General features: G+C 41.4%; 1 protein-coding gene and 1 long non-coding RNA gene across 3 annotated transcripts; both read left to right on the top strand.

Moving 5' to 3' along the window:
• The first annotated feature begins 3,953 nt into the window (after positions 1 to 3,953).
• On the top strand, positions 3,954 to 16,476 carry calr3a (calreticulin 3a). The gene is made up of 9 exons (XM_044199672.1): positions 3,954 to 4,171; positions 5,076 to 5,177; positions 11,074 to 11,277; positions 11,479 to 11,573; positions 11,671 to 11,880; positions 13,486 to 13,599; positions 13,769 to 13,912; positions 14,086 to 14,178; positions 15,551 to 16,476. The coding sequence occupies exons 1-9, from the start codon at positions 4,078 to 4,080 to the stop codon at positions 15,770 to 15,772; spliced, it is 1,278 nt and encodes a 425-aa protein (XP_044055607.1). The 5' UTR covers positions 3,954 to 4,077; the 3' UTR covers positions 15,773 to 16,476.
• Positions 5,184 to 10,529, top strand: LOC122877732. Of its 2 annotated transcripts, none has more exons than XR_006378321.1 (3): positions 5,184 to 6,704; positions 8,071 to 8,644; positions 8,905 to 10,529. It is a non-coding gene; the product is annotated as an uncharacterized LOC122877732 (long non-coding RNA). The 2 variants fall into 2 exon arrangements; XR_006378320.1 differs by having other exon boundaries at positions 5,184 to 8,383; positions 8,491 to 8,644.
• Positions 16,477 to 16,574: the final 98 nt, after the last annotated feature.

The following is a 16,574-nucleotide window of genomic DNA, read 5'->3' as shown; positions in this document are numbered from 1 at the left end:
GTTGCTTCTGGGCCAGATGTGGCCCGTGGGCAGCCAATTGAATAGGCCTGCCCTATATAGTGGACTCAAAGTCTCCCAGAATGCATTGTGAAAAGTAGCGTACAACTGATGGTCACTAACCAAGCGATATATACCATAATGCATTGCGGTGAAAGAAAAATGTCAGAGATGAGAGGAGACAGAACCGATGGAGCAGCGCGAAAACTGCAACCTACAAATGTACGTAATTTTCCATGCTGCTAAGTTAAAACTAGATGAGCTACAAATTCAAGTAAGTAGCAAAGCCCCCCCAGATTTTGACTTGGTTTTATTGTCATACTGTACCCTGTTATAGTAATAGAATAGGTTTCCCAGAATACTGTACTAGTAACTTACACTGTTAGTAGAAAAGTTTACACCGCAACTCCAGAGTAATTCCACTGTACGTTGCAGGCTCTAATCTAAAGCGTTACCGAAATATCAATTGCCAATTTATTTTAATCTCTTCGGGGACAGACAACAATGTGGCAAGCTTCATTCGTCTGAGGAGAGAGAAGGACCACGTCTTCTCAGGCAAGTGTTTTGCCTCTGCAGCCGGCTGGGAGTGAGTTATGTCAAACTCTTGTGAAGGAGGTGTATTTATACCAAAAGTTAAATTACACATTATCTTTAGACTAAATTGCCGTCTATCATCATTGTTAATGATACTGATAGATTTGTTTGTTGTTTTTCAATATAGTTATTACTTGTTGCCATTGTTCTTAGCTGTCTATTCCTGTGTAAGTACTTTGAGAGCAATGGAAAAAACTGAGTCAAATTCCTTGTATGTGTACACATACAAGCTGATTCTGATGCATTTTGTAGAGCTGTCTTGCTGGGGTGGCGACTCCTGCCCGAGCAGCCAAGAAGTGGGAGAAGTTTTGGATTTATAATATTTACCTATAGCCCTACATAATGAAAGCATAGATAAAAGATCAGTTACATTTTTTTTTTTATAAATTGCAATATGTGTGCAGGAGCTCAGGAGGCCACTGACAAGGAGTGGCACTGAATCAGCAGAGCCCACTGCTGGAACATGGAAGTGGTTCTCTCTCATGCATGAGGCAATAGGTGGCAGGCCATCTATTCAGCCTCCACGCCTCATTGCCTCAGCCTGGGGAGAGAACCCTTCCATTTCCGAATCAGAGTCCCCTGATTCAGAGCCATCTGAGCCAGAGAGTCAGGCTCCAGAGGCAGGGAGTGTGTCAGGGTCAGAGGAACCAGGGCCACCAAAAAAGGCAAAGGCGTGAACTGCTGGAGAGGGCAGAGAAGAGGGCAAGGCAAGATGAGGCCAGGGAGGAGAGGCTGTTAAATTTATTAGAAAAGATAGTTGAAAAAATGTAAAGTGATTTTTTTTCGATAATAAAGTTTTTCAAAAATTGATGAGCACTGACTGATGTGAACTAATATCTACAAAGCAAATTCTGACAGATCAACATTTCCTTAACTTTCCAATGGGTTTAATAATGTTATAGATCAAAGGCTATATTGTTAATAACTGTTAACATTATTAGCAATAACAGTTGAAACTATTTACATGAATGAAACTTGAACCAAAAAACTTGTGTGAATGAGTTCTGACTTTAATGAGTCTCCTTAATAGTCATGGTCATGAAGAGCTGGAGGGGCGGTGTTTGGTGCTGAGAGAGCAGACATGCAGTGTTCCCCACACGGCATGTCTGGCTAAAGCTGACCACCTTTGGCCCCAGTGCCTCTTCCACAGGTTCAGATGTGAGACTGAGCCTAGGTAGCCAACAAATATGTCCAGAAACTGACACTGGTGGTCACACACTGCTTGCAACTGAATAGAATAAAACAACTTCCTGTTAAAGTAGCACTGAGCATCTGCACTTGGGGGCTTGATTCTTATGTGACAGCCATCAATGCTGCCCACAACCCTGGCGAATGCTGCAGATCCAGCTAGGTGCTCAAAGCCAGCACCACTTGTTTGAAACTCATCGGGTGGCGGAAAGCAGATGTTTTTAAGCCTGACTATTTTGTGTGCGACCCTGTGGATGATATCATTCACCGTGGAATGTAGAACGCTCTTGAGACGACACAATAAGAAGTTGCACTTGCCAGCCAAAACAGGAACACTAGAACCTCCAGATGAAGACCGCAGCCATGGTCAAATGGAGAGCGGAGGATGTGAATAAGATGGACTACTGTGGGTCTGGAGAGGCGAAATCTGGTCTCAGGTCACTTTGGTCATCAAAGTATAAGGCCAAGACAGGAGCTTGGTTCAGTGAACAATATTAATATAATAATAATAATAATACAATCACATCCTGTTATAATAGTTTAATGTATGTGATGTGAAAACAAATGTGACATGCCTAAGTTTCCCCAGGAGGGGGTGTAGTCTGACTATGAGAGTTAATTGTTCACACTGAGAATTCAGAAATGATGTGGTGTATACAGTATCTATTGTAAATATAAATGTAAAGGCCTAGCATCATCTTCATATTTTCACTTACAATATGGCGACGTCTTGCTAGTGTGGCAAGAACAACACGTCTCAGTTTTCTCTGTCTTGTCAGTGTAGTTCTGTTTTTTCCCCTTTTCAAAAATATTTGGATAATTGTGAGAACAAAGAAAGATTGATAATCTGTGGCATTTCCACAGAGCTCTAAAAGCTGTTTTATAAAAAGTAGCCTATTATTCAAAAATATTTTCGATGGATTAATATATTCTTTTTCCCTCTGGCGACTGGCACGAGACAAAGTCATGAGATGTGGCGCGAAAATACGTGTACATTTAATAACTTGTTTAGAGTAATATGAGCAAAGCAGCGCATTACAACACAAATGGCCTCAAAGTACTTTGTATTTCTTAATTTGTGAAAATACACTAAGTATAATATTATGTATTTATCAGAAAAGGTCCACCAGCAGACGTTTTAATTATGCGACAGCAATGACACAATTAACGGCGCAGAGAAAATGATCCGGGTAGTGTCTTCAGAGTTGTTTTCCTTTTGCCGGTGAGCTCGCTGTCCTCTACATAGAACTCCCCAGATAGTGAGTAGGGAGAAGTGAATTAAGCAGGGCTGATTTTCGGACAAAGCCTCTGTTAACTGTAAGCAGACAGCTCGGCTCGGCTCGGCTCCTCTGTGAAACGTCGGTACCCGTACTGAACTGCATTATTATACACTATGATGAACTGGTCTGCCGCCCGCGTCCAGGCGCTGTCTCGGCCTCTTCTGTCCGTGCCGGTGCCATGCAGCTGCTGTTGTTGCCTGTGTAGCTGCTGTGGCTGCTTTGACATGTAGTATGTTGGTGTTTCAGTTTGCTGTCTGCTGTAGTACAAAGCGTTCTCAAATTGTTGTTAATAACTATTAGATATAAGTTATCCTGGCCATTCAAATGAATACAAAAACCATCAATTTCGCGCACCATTTAGTGTGAAGTCATTATATAAGCTGACCTTCTCTCAGCACCCCAACTGTGACTGACTTCCAGCTGTATTCCTTTTTTATTTCCATTCCAACCTTGTTAATGAAGTAACCTTTTTGTCCACGTGTATATAGCCTGCATGAAACAACAGGGCGACATAAGATACGCTTTTTGTAGTCAATCTTCGAAACCTTGTCGCTTCGCCGTGGCAGACCACGTCAATAGTGTCCGCCGTCGCATAATTACGTCGCCTAGTGTAAAAGTGCAGTCGGATTCGGTTGTCTCTCATGTCCTTATGAATTCACATCTTCCTTCACATCTCTCCTTGACCTCATGACGTTTTCCATCGAGGTCAAGGAAAAGTGTTTAGGAAAAGACATAGGAGGGACTTTTCGACCGCAGCCGTTGTCTTTACACGTCCATGGCCGCAGCACAGGGACCCATTCCGCTCCTTTCCGATCTTCGTCCGATTCAACCCGAACGTTCCCGAAAAGTAACTCGTGGTCTCATTTCATTGGCGAGACGCTCGTCCAATGATCCGCGGCCATCTGTGCAGGGCTCGTCGCTGTTGAAATTCTCAGGTTACATTTCCTCCAGGCTTTATTAGCTGATTTCACCTCAAATCTGCTCTTTCCCTGCCTGGCACCGGACAGAGGCTGCCAACATGAAGCTTCCAGTGGCGATTCTTGCAGTTTTTGCATCCATAGCTGTCGCTGTTGACGCTACTGTCTACTTCAAGGAGCAGTTTCTGGATGGAGGTGCAGTATAGCCAATTTGTCTTCTTGTTCTATGGATGAATGATTGTGTTGTGAAAGTGGCTGGCTGAACTGACTTGAACAGTATCATTTGGTACTTTCTCTTCAATATCTGGCTTTTTAAAGAACATATTTCTTTTAAAATGACATTACTGCAGTAATTTAACCCATTATAATAGGCTAGGCCACGCTATGTCTATTAGTTAAGTGAGAGATAATGTTAAGTTAAGTAGCGTAATACAGCAGTTAAGTAAATGTTCTAATATTCATTTTTAAAATGGAGGTTGTCTGAATTTAGTCAAGCAGTGGGAATTCCAAATAATTAAGCGCGTACAAATGTTCTTTCACTTTTGATATTGCGCCGGACCGCATTGAGGCTTCCAGGTGAACTCCAGTTAGGCTGCAGTGCTGTTGGCAGGCTTTTCTGTTGGAACTACTTGCTGACTGTCCTCAATGTGCCGAACCGCTGAGAATAAAAGTAGAACTTCGAAGGAATTATAATTAAAAAAAAACCAAACAAAAGCCCGTAGCCCTGTTAACTATCAAGATAACATTTGAATGATCGAAACTATTAAAATGTAGACTGAAAAACAGTATGAGTGGTAAATCAGTTGTAAATGTAATTAATATTCTAAAGAGTCCGGTCTAGACCTGCTCTACAGGAAAAGTGCAATAAGAGAACTTCTGTTATGAACTGGCGCTGTATAAATAAAACTGAATTTCCTCAAAGGTTCCGCTTTTATTTTGAAGTCTTGTTATTGTGGTAGTGTGTAAATGCAGTAGAGCAATTTTAAGGATGTGTCTGGAGTAAGCAGTATAATAGACGTGTAATGTAGTTTGGTTATATTGTGTCAACTAACAGGAAAAGGCAGGCAGTAACCGGTTGAGTTGGATTGCTGTGTTTCAGATGGATGGAAGAGCCGCTGGCTGGAGTCGAAGCACAAGTCAGACTATGGCCAATGGAAACTGAGCGCTGGAAAGTTCTATGGGGATGCTGAAGCTGATAAAGGTAATTCTTATATATTCTATCATCGAGACAATTGATCCAAATGGATTTGTCTGAAATGGGTGCATCTGCATATCTCTACTGATATACTTGCAGATGGTGCCTTACCATGCAAATAAGGTTTGTGTATACGACCTGCTTTCAGCACAGCCACTACAAATACAAGGAATTGGCCTGTACAGTATGTGCTCATATTATATCCAGGCCTGGAATAACCTTCCAGGGGGCCTTGGGGCCTTGGGGCAAAGATTTGCCACTGGGCCCCTATTAACACTCCCAGCTCGTAATACATTGGGCACACTTTTCTTTGCTGGAGTACTCCTAGGCCACGGGTTTACTCTGTGGTAGTTAAACACAAATTAATTTACAAATATTTAACAGAAAACTGAAACTACGTTTTTGACACAAGATTCCACGTCAACCCTAAATGTGTCAGTTGATACTGTACTTTAGTGATGCGTATTCCTAAACACATTTTCAACTGACGCCATAATTATGTTATTGGCTTATTGTACATATGTGGACATGCCCGGGATCATTTTTGCAGACCTCATACTGCCCGTGTGTTTACGTGCGTGTTTGTTTACATAAGACTGTCGCACATTTGAGCCGGCCTGACGTCAGAATGCCCAGCAGGGCTCCCGTCCTGCCGCACGGCTCCGAATGGACACACGCGCTGCTTCTGGCTTGTCATCTGCTCGCTGTGTGGAGTTTCACCGTGGGCGGGGCTCAGGCAGCTTCACCACACACACTGTGCAAACTTGGCTAGATTTAGTGACTTTTCAGACCATCACAAAGGCGAGAAATATATTCAAATACATTGCGCTGTAATTCATCCGCATGCGTGCTGCTCAGAGTGATCACAATCCTCGGCTCTTCTGCCAGCCGCGGCTCGCGCCTCTCCCCTTGCTCCGCGTGCAGACAGTGAACAGGCGGTGTGTGCGGCAGCCTGAAGCGGCAGCCTGGAGCGGCAGCCTGGAGCGGCAGGCTGGAGCGGCAGGCTGGAGCGGCAGCTGGAGCGGCAGGCTGAAGCGGCAGGCTGGAGCGGCAGGCTGGAGCGGCTGCTGGAACACGACGCTTCCGCTGGGATCAATGAGCTGACCACCAGGCGTGACAGCAGCGCGTCAGGCGTGCGGAGATCCGCTCTGAAGCGTAAACATACACCAGTCTTCTATTTGTATTTTTTACGTGAGGTGTGCAGACTGAATGACAGGGAAATGAGACAAGTAAATAAAAATAAAAAAGCTGAGTGATCAGAGCGTATTGACCTAACGTTAACTCCCTGGAAACTCAGATAAGACATGTTGCCATGGAGATGGCAGGTCTGTGGATCAGAATACATTGCCAAATTCATCAGTTACCAAGATAAACTCGTTGGTTACCAAACTAGGGATAAACAATGGATGAAAAAAAGATGATTATTGAAGTAGAGAAATTTAAATTGTTATGACCCAAGTGACACCCACTACAAGGCCAACCTGAGAAGAGATGCAGCAGGGAGAAAGATTTCATTAGCAGCTGGAGCCTCAGGTAAGTGATCATTTCAATAGGCTACATTCTATGTTAGCTAGCTATTTTAACATGTTTATAACTGCATTGCCTACACCTGAATGCTACTGCAATATACAGTAGGCAGTAGTTTTATATTTCTGGCTATTTATTAGTTTATGTATTGATCATAATCTGATATATCATCATGTCGCTAAATGAGCTCTTATACAGTATGTAGGCCTACTTTATAATGCCTTGGATTTTATACCGTCTTTATTTGTGGGAAGTGTGGAGGATGTGTAAATACAAAGGGAAAATGTGCAGCGCTAGGCCTGTAGATGTTGCAGCAGACATAGCTAAAGCATGTCTAGAGGAATTTTAAATAGCCTACTGTAAAATGTAAACATTAATACCAGCGGTGGAAGAAGTATTCAAATTTTTGACTTGAGTAAAGATAGCAATGCTGCAGTGTAGAAATACTCTTTTACAAGTAAAGGTTCTGCATTCAAATGTTACTTAAGTATTCAAGTTTTAGGATCAAAATATACTTACGTAAAGTGCCAAAAGTAAAAGTACTCATTATGCTGATGTATATTACAGTATTGGATTATAATTATTGATTAATTCATGTTAACATCACTTTAATGTTGCAGCTGGTAAAGGTGGAGTTTTATTTTAATTTCTTTAAATACGACTGGGTCTTTATCAGGGATTAATAAAGTCTTATCTTAACCTATAAATAATACATCATTATTTAATTGTTGATTAGATTTTGTAGTATTAATATAACTCTGCAAACTAGTTATCAAATACATATAGTGGAGTAAAAAGTACAATTTTTGCTTCTGAATTGTAGTGGAGTAGAAGTATAAAATAACAAACTATACATACTCAAGTAAAGTACAAGTACCTCAAAACTCATGACTTGAGTGAATGTACTTAGTTACTTTTAAGTACTGATTAATACTAAATAATGTTGTACTTTAAGAATTGTTAATCCAGTAGCTTTGGCTAGAATTGTTATTCAGACCCACTGTAACTGGATAACTCACTGATAAGTAGCTCTTGACAAGTAAAAGCAACAGAGTTGAAATGAAAAGAACCTTGTCTTAAACCTTGGATTAAAATGTTCTTCTTCTTATTTTTTGATATAATTATCAAAGCAAACAACAATAACAAATAAACAAATAATAACATTATTAACATTAAATAAACTATTCAGAGTTTCTTATGGCAGTCTTAAATAAGAGGGTGCTGACAGCGGTCAGCACTGACATTTCAACATTGACAAATACATATTTGTTATAAATTCATCATACATTCATCATTTGGCCTATGTCTTATGCTGTGCCATGCGCTAGCCCAATTTAGCCACTGAAATTGTCGAATTGGCCTTTTGGTTTAGGAGATCATTCTGTCCTGCCACGAGACGCTTCCTTCAGGGGAGTTGAAGCATTGGCAGAGCAACTCCCGTACATCAAATGCCTCCCTGGATCTTCAGTTTGCCATAGACGGCTCCACTGCAGTTTGGGAAATTCCACTTTTGCCAAAAAACATGCTGCAATCTCTCTCCATGCATCCTCTGTTGGCTTTAGGATGTAGGTCTCCATCATTAGCCTCATGACTGTTCTGCAAGTCATGTAGACTGAGGCTGCCACAGTTTACCTTCCTCGTCGGTATGCCAGGCTTCTGAAGGACTTTCCAGTAACTAGGAACCGGTAGAAAAAAAGTTGTAAATTGTTAACTGATGTATACATTACAATGCAATTATTATTACTTTTTAAAATGTGCGTGTTTTAACTGATCAACTTGTTTGTATCAACAGCTGTGGACTGCCAAAATCAGTGAAAATATTTAAGAGATCAGTTGGTGAAGAACAAAATAACAAAACCCAAGAGGGGATCAGCAGGAGGATCCCAAAGGGAGTGGAAACACACTCAAGTTATGTCATTTCTGCTATCCCATGTACAGCCAAGAAGGTAAGTTTGCAAATACTGAACAATGAACAATGACTGACCACTGAAAATCACATCTTCTACAGTATGCATTTGTGCAATGTCAGGCAAAGTTGAGTCCGCCTGACGAAGAGCCTCACAGTCAAAACATTGCACAAATACTGTTGGAGCTTTGATTTCCAGTGTATGTTCGTTTTCTACTTTTACATACATACATACATTTGACATAACATCCTCTATTAAATTTAAATAATTGCAGATTATATATTTAATTAATCTCTTAGCTCAAGAAGCAGCCTGGATAATGTGTGCCACAGATGACTCCTGGGAAGCTATCGATTTGAGCGGTGGGATGGACTCAGAGGATGTTGGTGAGGGAACTTCTCATACATGTCGGCCCATAACTGTCCCTCGCCCTTTACAAGAGGACATTCAAGAGCAAGAATCCCGAGCTGAAACCTCCTGCAGTGGGGGGCAAAGCCTGCCAAGAGATTCAAGGTCCAGGATCCTCTGGCGCAACCACATGTGCCACAAGAAGAGGATGAAATGTATTACTTTGCCAGCAGCCATACCACCACACCCAAGGCTTTCAGCCCATACATCAAGCCCCATCCATTCCAACGCAAAGGTCTCAATACATGAACAGAGCAAGAAGTCAGGAGGCTTGGGAGGAAAATGGCGAGAGCACTGCTTCTCACTTCACTGACCTGGAGAACAGGCTACTTTGGATGCATAGTATTACCTTTTGTTAAGGCTAATAGCAACTTTTTGTCTTTTGCCCCACTACTGGTGGTACATTAATTGTCTGGTTTTACTTTTTAAAGGTAATTGATGTTTGATGTAATGGCTACTTTGGTTATATTTATTGTAAGCTATACTATAGGCTACTATACTATACTGTATATATGATTTAATTAATTAATTGTTCAAAATATTTTTAATTATAAGTATAGCTATTAAATAAACTATACTTAAATAGTTAATTAATTGCCCCAGCTGATGTTTAATGAAATAATAAAAAAAAAGGAATTATCCTGTTCATATAACTGAAACTGAGTGTATACTTTACTGGATCTGAAATTTACTGTATATTTATACTGTAGGTATAGTGCAGTTATTTTGTATGCCAAATATAAGATCCACTTTATCTGAAATCCCTATGACATTTTATAGGCCTAAACTATAAACATTATAAAAGCAAGTGAAATAAAACAGTTACCGCAGTGCTACAGCAAGCGGTTGTTTAGGTTCAATGGATTCCCTGAAGTTTGGATTTTGCCTCTGAAGTTCAGTGCCTGCGATGGAGAGGACATGGTCAGTTTGCTGTGGAGTCATCTTGAAGTATCTGCGGTGAAGCTCGCCTTCAAACTGCAGCTCTGCAACCAGCTGATTAAAAAGCACCTTGTTGCTTTTTAATCAGCTGCGTTGGTTGATGTGCTGCACCCAAATTCGCCTCCTCCTCTCCTGTCGGGATTGTTGCTCCAGTCTCTTTAGTAGGAGAAGCAGGGCTCCTATTTACAGCAGGCGCCGTAAAAATGTATATAGAAAAAAATGTGTTGGCTACACAAAATATGAAGTTCAATTTCAATTTTATTTATATAGCGCCAATTCATAACAGAAGTTATCTCATTGCACTTTTCCTGCAGGGCAGGTCTAGACCGTACTCTTTATAATATTAATTACAGAGACCCAACAAATCCCACCATGAGCAAGCACTTGGCGACAGCGGCAAGAAGAGAAAGTTAGGTAGCTGAACGATTCAACTGACGGTTGATACTGGTAGATGGACTGTACTTGTAAAGCACCTTTTCTAGTCTTTCCGACCACTCAAAGCGCTTCACACTACATATCACATTCACCCCATTCACACACTGATGGCAGGTGCCAACTGCTCATCAGTTCAAAGAAGTTATTATTCACACACACTCACACACCGAAGGCACATTTTGGGGTTCAGTGTCTTGCCCAAGGACACTTCGACATGTGGGCTGGGGCAAGCCAGGATCGAACCGCTGACGTTCCGATTGGTGGACGACCCGCTCTACCACTAAGCCTTTGCTAGTTTTTGTAACGCAAACAACAAGTTAATGAAATACCCTAATTTTAAATCAATATTTCCTGTCAATTTAAAATTATCTTTGATAAGTAGCCATGCTGTAAGTTATATCGGCTACTTTGTATCAAACAGGGCTTCCACTTTCGGGTATTGATCACCATGTCGGCGTTTGTTTTGCTAACGTTAGTACCAACTGGCGGTTGCTATGTAACTTTTTCACCTACATAATTAACATACTGTAATCTGTAGATGTTAACTTACCCATGTTACACAAACTTGGTGAAAAGGTTAAAGTTTAACAGTGCTGTGCTGGGTCCAAAAACTGAAGACACAATCCCAGTCCCAAAAGCCATGAATTGGTTCACTCCTATTTTTTTCTTATCTGTACCTACACCAGGTATCCAGACCAGCCAGGACGCCCGCTTTTACGCCCTGTCGGCCCGCTTTGAGCCCTTTAGCAACGAGGGAAAACCCCTGGTCATCCAGTTCACCATCAAGCACGAGCAGAAGATTGACTGCGGAGGTGGCTACGTCAAGATCTTCCCCTCTGACCTCGACCAGAGCAACATGCACGGAGACTCGCAGTATTACATCATGTTTGGTGAGTCATGCTTGTCTTGTAGAGGCCGGACCACAGAACACAAGGGTTTGAGGAGAGAGCACTTGGAAGGATGCTTGATGCATTTTCCTGACGAGTATTTTTTACATACAGCTGTTTCTAATGTAGTCATTACTCTGATTCTTTTTATAATGTTAAATAAAGGAAATTAAATAAATGACATGACATGATCTGTGACTCCAGGGCCTGACATCTGTGGATACAGCACAAAGAAGGTTCACGTGATCTTCAACTACAAGGGCCAGAACCACCTCATCAAGAAAGACATCAAATGCAAGGTAGCTACTGCATAAAGCCTGTTGAATAGTTTTGATTTTTGACTTTTGTGAACATGAATTTAAAGATTGTTGCTCACTCTAAATTCCGCCTCTCTAGGATGACGAGCTGACCCATCTGTACACGCTGATCCTGAATCCAGACCAGACATATGAGGTGAGGATCAACAATGAGAAGGTGGAGTCTGGCTCCCTGGAGGACGACTGGGACATGCTGCCCCCGAAGAAGATCAAGGACCCAGAGGCTAAGAAACCCAGTGACTGGGACGACAGGGCCAAGATCGACGACCCCAGTGACACCAAGCCTGAGGTAGTTATCAGTTTAACTTCACATATCATGGCTTTGGTTTTCAGTGTAATTATTTACAGCATACAATATATGAAACTCTTTGAAACTTGCTTTTGAATGCATGTCCCAGGGTGTACCCCTGGGCTAGTTCCAATAAATAGGTTTACCAAGATGTTTGGTTAACTTTAAAAACTGGAACTTTCTCAAATCCTGTTCTTTAAACGCGGTTTACTAATCCAGGCTAACATGCTGTTATCAGGCTAAAATAATCCTGTTAGTTCTCATCCAGCTAATTTGGTTCTTTTAAGACATTTTGAGGCTTGTTTTGTCAATTCTGGATGAAGTTATCTTGAATAACAGTGGGCTATTATTTTTAAATAAAGGCAAAATGAATAGAGAGTTGAAACCATGATCAACAATCATATATGACTGGCTGAGGGTGATTTGTCGGACTGCCTGAACAGTGTTGTGCTAGAAATCTCACATTATATATGCTAATACACTTACATATCTTAGGAACAGTCATCAAACTGAGTTGCTGTTCAAGATTTCATACTGCAGAGCTAATCTGACCATAGCGTCTGGATTAATGGTAATTTACGAGCACAGTTTGTATTCAGATTGAGTGGGTAAAGTGGTTCATCTAAAGGGCAATCAGCTTCACATAATGACTATAAACAGTGGTATACATAGTCTTGACAGGACTGGAAGTGTCATGTTTGGGGAAACCGAGTGCCGACTCCACACCAACTACACATACTATGTACAGTAAGTTATCTGTTGGGCCAGATCTGTCAGGCTAGCAAAGGCCATGGCCCATCATGTTGTTGCTCAAAACACCCAGAGAATTAAAGCCGCAATTAGAGCCTAAGTAATCAATGTTAACCTGGTTCTTTGAACACAGTTGGAGGTTTAATTTGTTATTCTTGGATGAAGTTATGTTGAATAACAGTGCACTCTTATTTTGAAAAACAAAAAGGCAACATGATCACATGATTGGCTGAGTTGTGAGCATGTGATTGTATTGGCTGGCATGGTGCTTTGGCTACAGATGGGACATTTTCACTGCAGGACCATGGTAGGAGTTTGTTTAAAGCTGAGGAACCCACAGTATTTTACACTATACATTTTCTATTTATGAAATGAAACCGACTGTAACCTTGTAAGCCTGTAAAGCAAATGAAAGGCATTCTAAAACCAAAATTCTAATGTAGACTGACATTTAACAAAAAATATTTGATTGTTTCGATTGTTTCATACACTTTGTGTTTAGGTGAGAAATTCCCATCCAAAATTCATATTTATGCAACCAGTCGTTCGATGCTGAATTTGTCTTTTGATTTTTAAGTGTACTAATTTAATTTTATCATGTATAGATATTTTACTCTTTATTGTGTGATAATTACAGATCTTGACGATTTCTCTAGATCTTACATGTTCTCATCTATAATCATAATTTAACCTATATTACACTATTGGTGTTCATAACAAAATTAGTGTGTCAAATAATCTACAATCAAATGAAGTTGTCCATGTACAGGGCCCAGGTCACATTCCTGTTTTATGATGTTAACTATGTTATACAATTAGGAGATAAGTGGTAACTCCAAATCTGCTGTCTTCCAGGACTGGGACAAGCCAGAGACCATTCCTGACCCTGATGCCAAGAAGCCTGACGACTGGGACGAGGACATGGATGGAGAGTGGGAACCTCCAATGATCACCAACCCAGAGTATAAGGTAGACCAAATGATTGATCACCATTTGAAATCCTTGTGAGATTGTGAGAAGAAATTAATGTATTTTTAAGGGTTAGGGTTTGGGTAGGGGGGTAGAATTACTTATCATGGAATTTGTCTAATAACCAGTACCATCACTAGCCCTAACCCCTCTCGTGTTGTCTTTGCAGGGTGAATGGAAACCCAAGCAGACTGACAACCCTGCCTACAAGGGAGCCTGGGTCCACCCTGAGATTGACAACCCAGAGTACACTCATGACGCCACCATGTACAAGTTTGATAACATTGGAGTACTGGGCCTGGATCTGTGGCAGGTAACGGGTACTACTCACCCACTGAGAGCTGTAATAACTGAATACGTACAGACTTGTTTCATGCTGTGTGGTAAAAATCGATGATACAATTGAGTTGAAACAAGATAAGAAGAATAATCAGTTATCTGGATTCTTGAGTAAATAATGTTAATGTGTTTGGTGTCTTTGTTCAGGTTAAATCTGGCACCATCTTTGACAACTTCCTGATCACTGACGATGTCAAAGAAGCACAGGAGTTTGGGAAGGAAACCTGGGGAGCTACTAAGGTAGGACTGTACTTCAATAATATGTGTAGAACCTACTATACATTACCAATTAATCTATTGATTTTTGTTTAATTGATTAGCTTATGTGTTTAGTTTTTGAAATGTCAAAAATAAACAAATACTCATCATAAGTGCCTAGAGCTATTCAATTGAAAGTGAAGAAAAGTAGCCCAAAGTTCTCGCCCACCACCGCAAAGATGATTCCCTGATTCCCAGTAGCACTACTTCCTCCTTGCTTGTGTATTTCAATGAACATGGCAGGTGGGAAGCCAGCTTGGGATCACAGTGTTTTTGTGCCACTGGCGTGTACTTGTTCAGGGTTGCCTGGTGAAGCACATCAGGAAACAGTAATTGTTAGTAGTGACGAGGAGTGCAGTGTGTCGGGGACTGGCCATTACACATTTTGACAAAAGGGGGGAAAATGCAACAAAAAAAGTTACAAGGCTTTCCTCAGTGTGTGTACTCGTGTTCTCGCCGACTTGTGAAATTATCATCATCATGGTCACTGTACTGTCCCACATTTATCCAAGTACGGTCCAAATGCATGAAGTGTTCTTGCTCTGCCCATTTTATTCAGGATGCCTTTGCGCTGACTTGTTTGAACTTGGGGTAGACAGGTGTCCCAGCATGCATTTCAAACCGCAGCAATGTCAGAGGGCAGCCAGACCCACAACTGTTTTTTTTTTTTTTTTTTTTTTTTTCTCTTCAATCCTAAAACTGATTTGCTGATTTGGCCAAACACTGCCTTCTTGAAAATTGGGTCTGATTCCACAGATGTGATGGCCTACTAGCGCGTTAGGCTAGGTCTAGCTCACAGGCTAGCTCCTGAGATGACGGCCTGTCAACGGTCATCTTAGGAGCTTGGAACTGGCCTGCGATCTAGATTAGCAACCGATTTGATGATTTACAGTCAGTGTCTGTGGTCATCCCCGGGGAGAACAGTCCTAATTCAGGGCCAGCTGTAGCTCTAGTGGTAGAGTAGGTCAGTCATTAAACGCAGGGTGGTGGTCTCTGGCTCCAGTCCACACGCTGAAGTGTCCATAAGCAAGACTTGAGCAGAGAATGGAATTCGTTTTGGAAGATAAACTTTGGTTTCAGAGTCAAAATGTAATATCTGGTGCTGCCAAACTGGTTTCAATTTGGACATCAGCTTGCCACAATTTAACTCCCAAGAACGCATGTCAAACTTAGCGTACATAAAGAACAGATTTTTTATTGAATCCAAAAGAAATTGTCATCTGCAGTGTGACATGAATCAAAATGTCATGACATCAAAATACCCATCAAATAGTATTCAGCATTGTCAGCTTAAACACCGTATTCCTGTTACATTAACAGGACATTAAAGCAACTTGTCTTCTTTGCCCACCAGGAACCAGAGAAGAAGATGAAGGAGGAGCAGGAGGACATGGAGAGGAAACTGAGGGAGGAGGAGGAGAAGAGCAAGAAGGACACTGAAGGTGAGGAGGAGGAGGAGGAGGAGGAAGACGGCGAGGAGGATGAGGAGGAAGAGGGAGAGCACGACGAGGAGACGGACGATGACGCTGGGACAGAAGAGGAGGATGGCGACGTCAAACAGAAAGACGAGTTGTAGAGGAAAGGACCCGGTTGGACTGCTGTGTGCTTCTGTCTGCAGGTTCAAACTAACGGCAGAAAATCAGCAAAAGCCTTTGGACTCTGGCCTTTCATACAGCAGCCTTTTTTTTCCAGATGCAGGGTGGGGAGGGGTGGAAGGTGGGCTCAGGTCAGATGTATTTTTTGATTCCCTTGTTGTTGGTTTTTTTTTTTTTTTTTTTAGCCTTCAAATTAGAGAAGATTTCATTCTGTTTGTGTGCCTGCTTTGGTTGAGAATTTTTTAATTTAATGTGATTTACTGAACGTGGTTGGCCCCTTGGTGTGTGTGCATCCTGCAATTACTCACAGAGCCAGTCCATTTATATTATTGCCTTAGTTGGGATGTCCAGTAAATCAAGGGTCTGTGATGTCTGGTTCATGCACTTTTATTTCTCCTGTGTGATGAAGTACTGTTTGTTTTTTAATTGACCCCCTTCATAATTTATTCAATCATTACATTCGTTCCCTGAAAACATGTCTGTTCCTAAAGCTCTGATTTCTGATTTTGGACATACGTCTTTCCTCCAACTCTGTGCGTGTGTGCGTGATGTGTGTATTTGAGTGAGACTACATTAGACAAACTGTGATTTTTACAATCATTTTCTCATTATTCTGAATGAGTGACTGTCCCGTGGGCGCACACTGTTTGAGTTTCAGTGAATAAATTGAAGCTTCTCTCAACAAGCTGACGCCTGTTTTCATTGGTCGTGGTAGTTGTGGCTGTGTAAATGTTGTTATTTCAGTGTGGTGTGAGGGAGATATTAATCGGGTGATAGAACGGT

This window comes from Siniperca chuatsi, linkage group LG6 (assembly GCF_020085105.1).
Source record: "Siniperca chuatsi isolate FFG_IHB_CAS linkage group LG6, ASM2008510v1, whole genome shotgun sequence".
Lineage (NCBI taxonomy): Eukaryota > Metazoa > Chordata > Actinopteri > Centrarchiformes > Sinipercidae > Siniperca > Siniperca chuatsi.
This window is presented reverse-complemented; position numbering and strand designations above follow the sequence as displayed.

Bases quoted from the DNA above. Each gene is read 5' to 3' on its own strand.
- calr3a (XM_044199672.1), top strand. From the start codon at position 4,078: ATGAAGCTTCCAGTGGCGATTCTTGCAGTTTTTGCATCCATAGCTGTC. The intron at 5,178-11,073 runs GTAATTCTTATA...TACCTACACCAG, and splicing joins GGATGCTGAAGCTGATAAAG to GTATCCAGACCAGCCAGGAC. The intron at 11,574-11,670 runs GTAGCTACTGCA...CCGCCTCTCTAG, and splicing joins AGAAAGACATCAAATGCAAG to GATGACGAGCTGACCCATCT.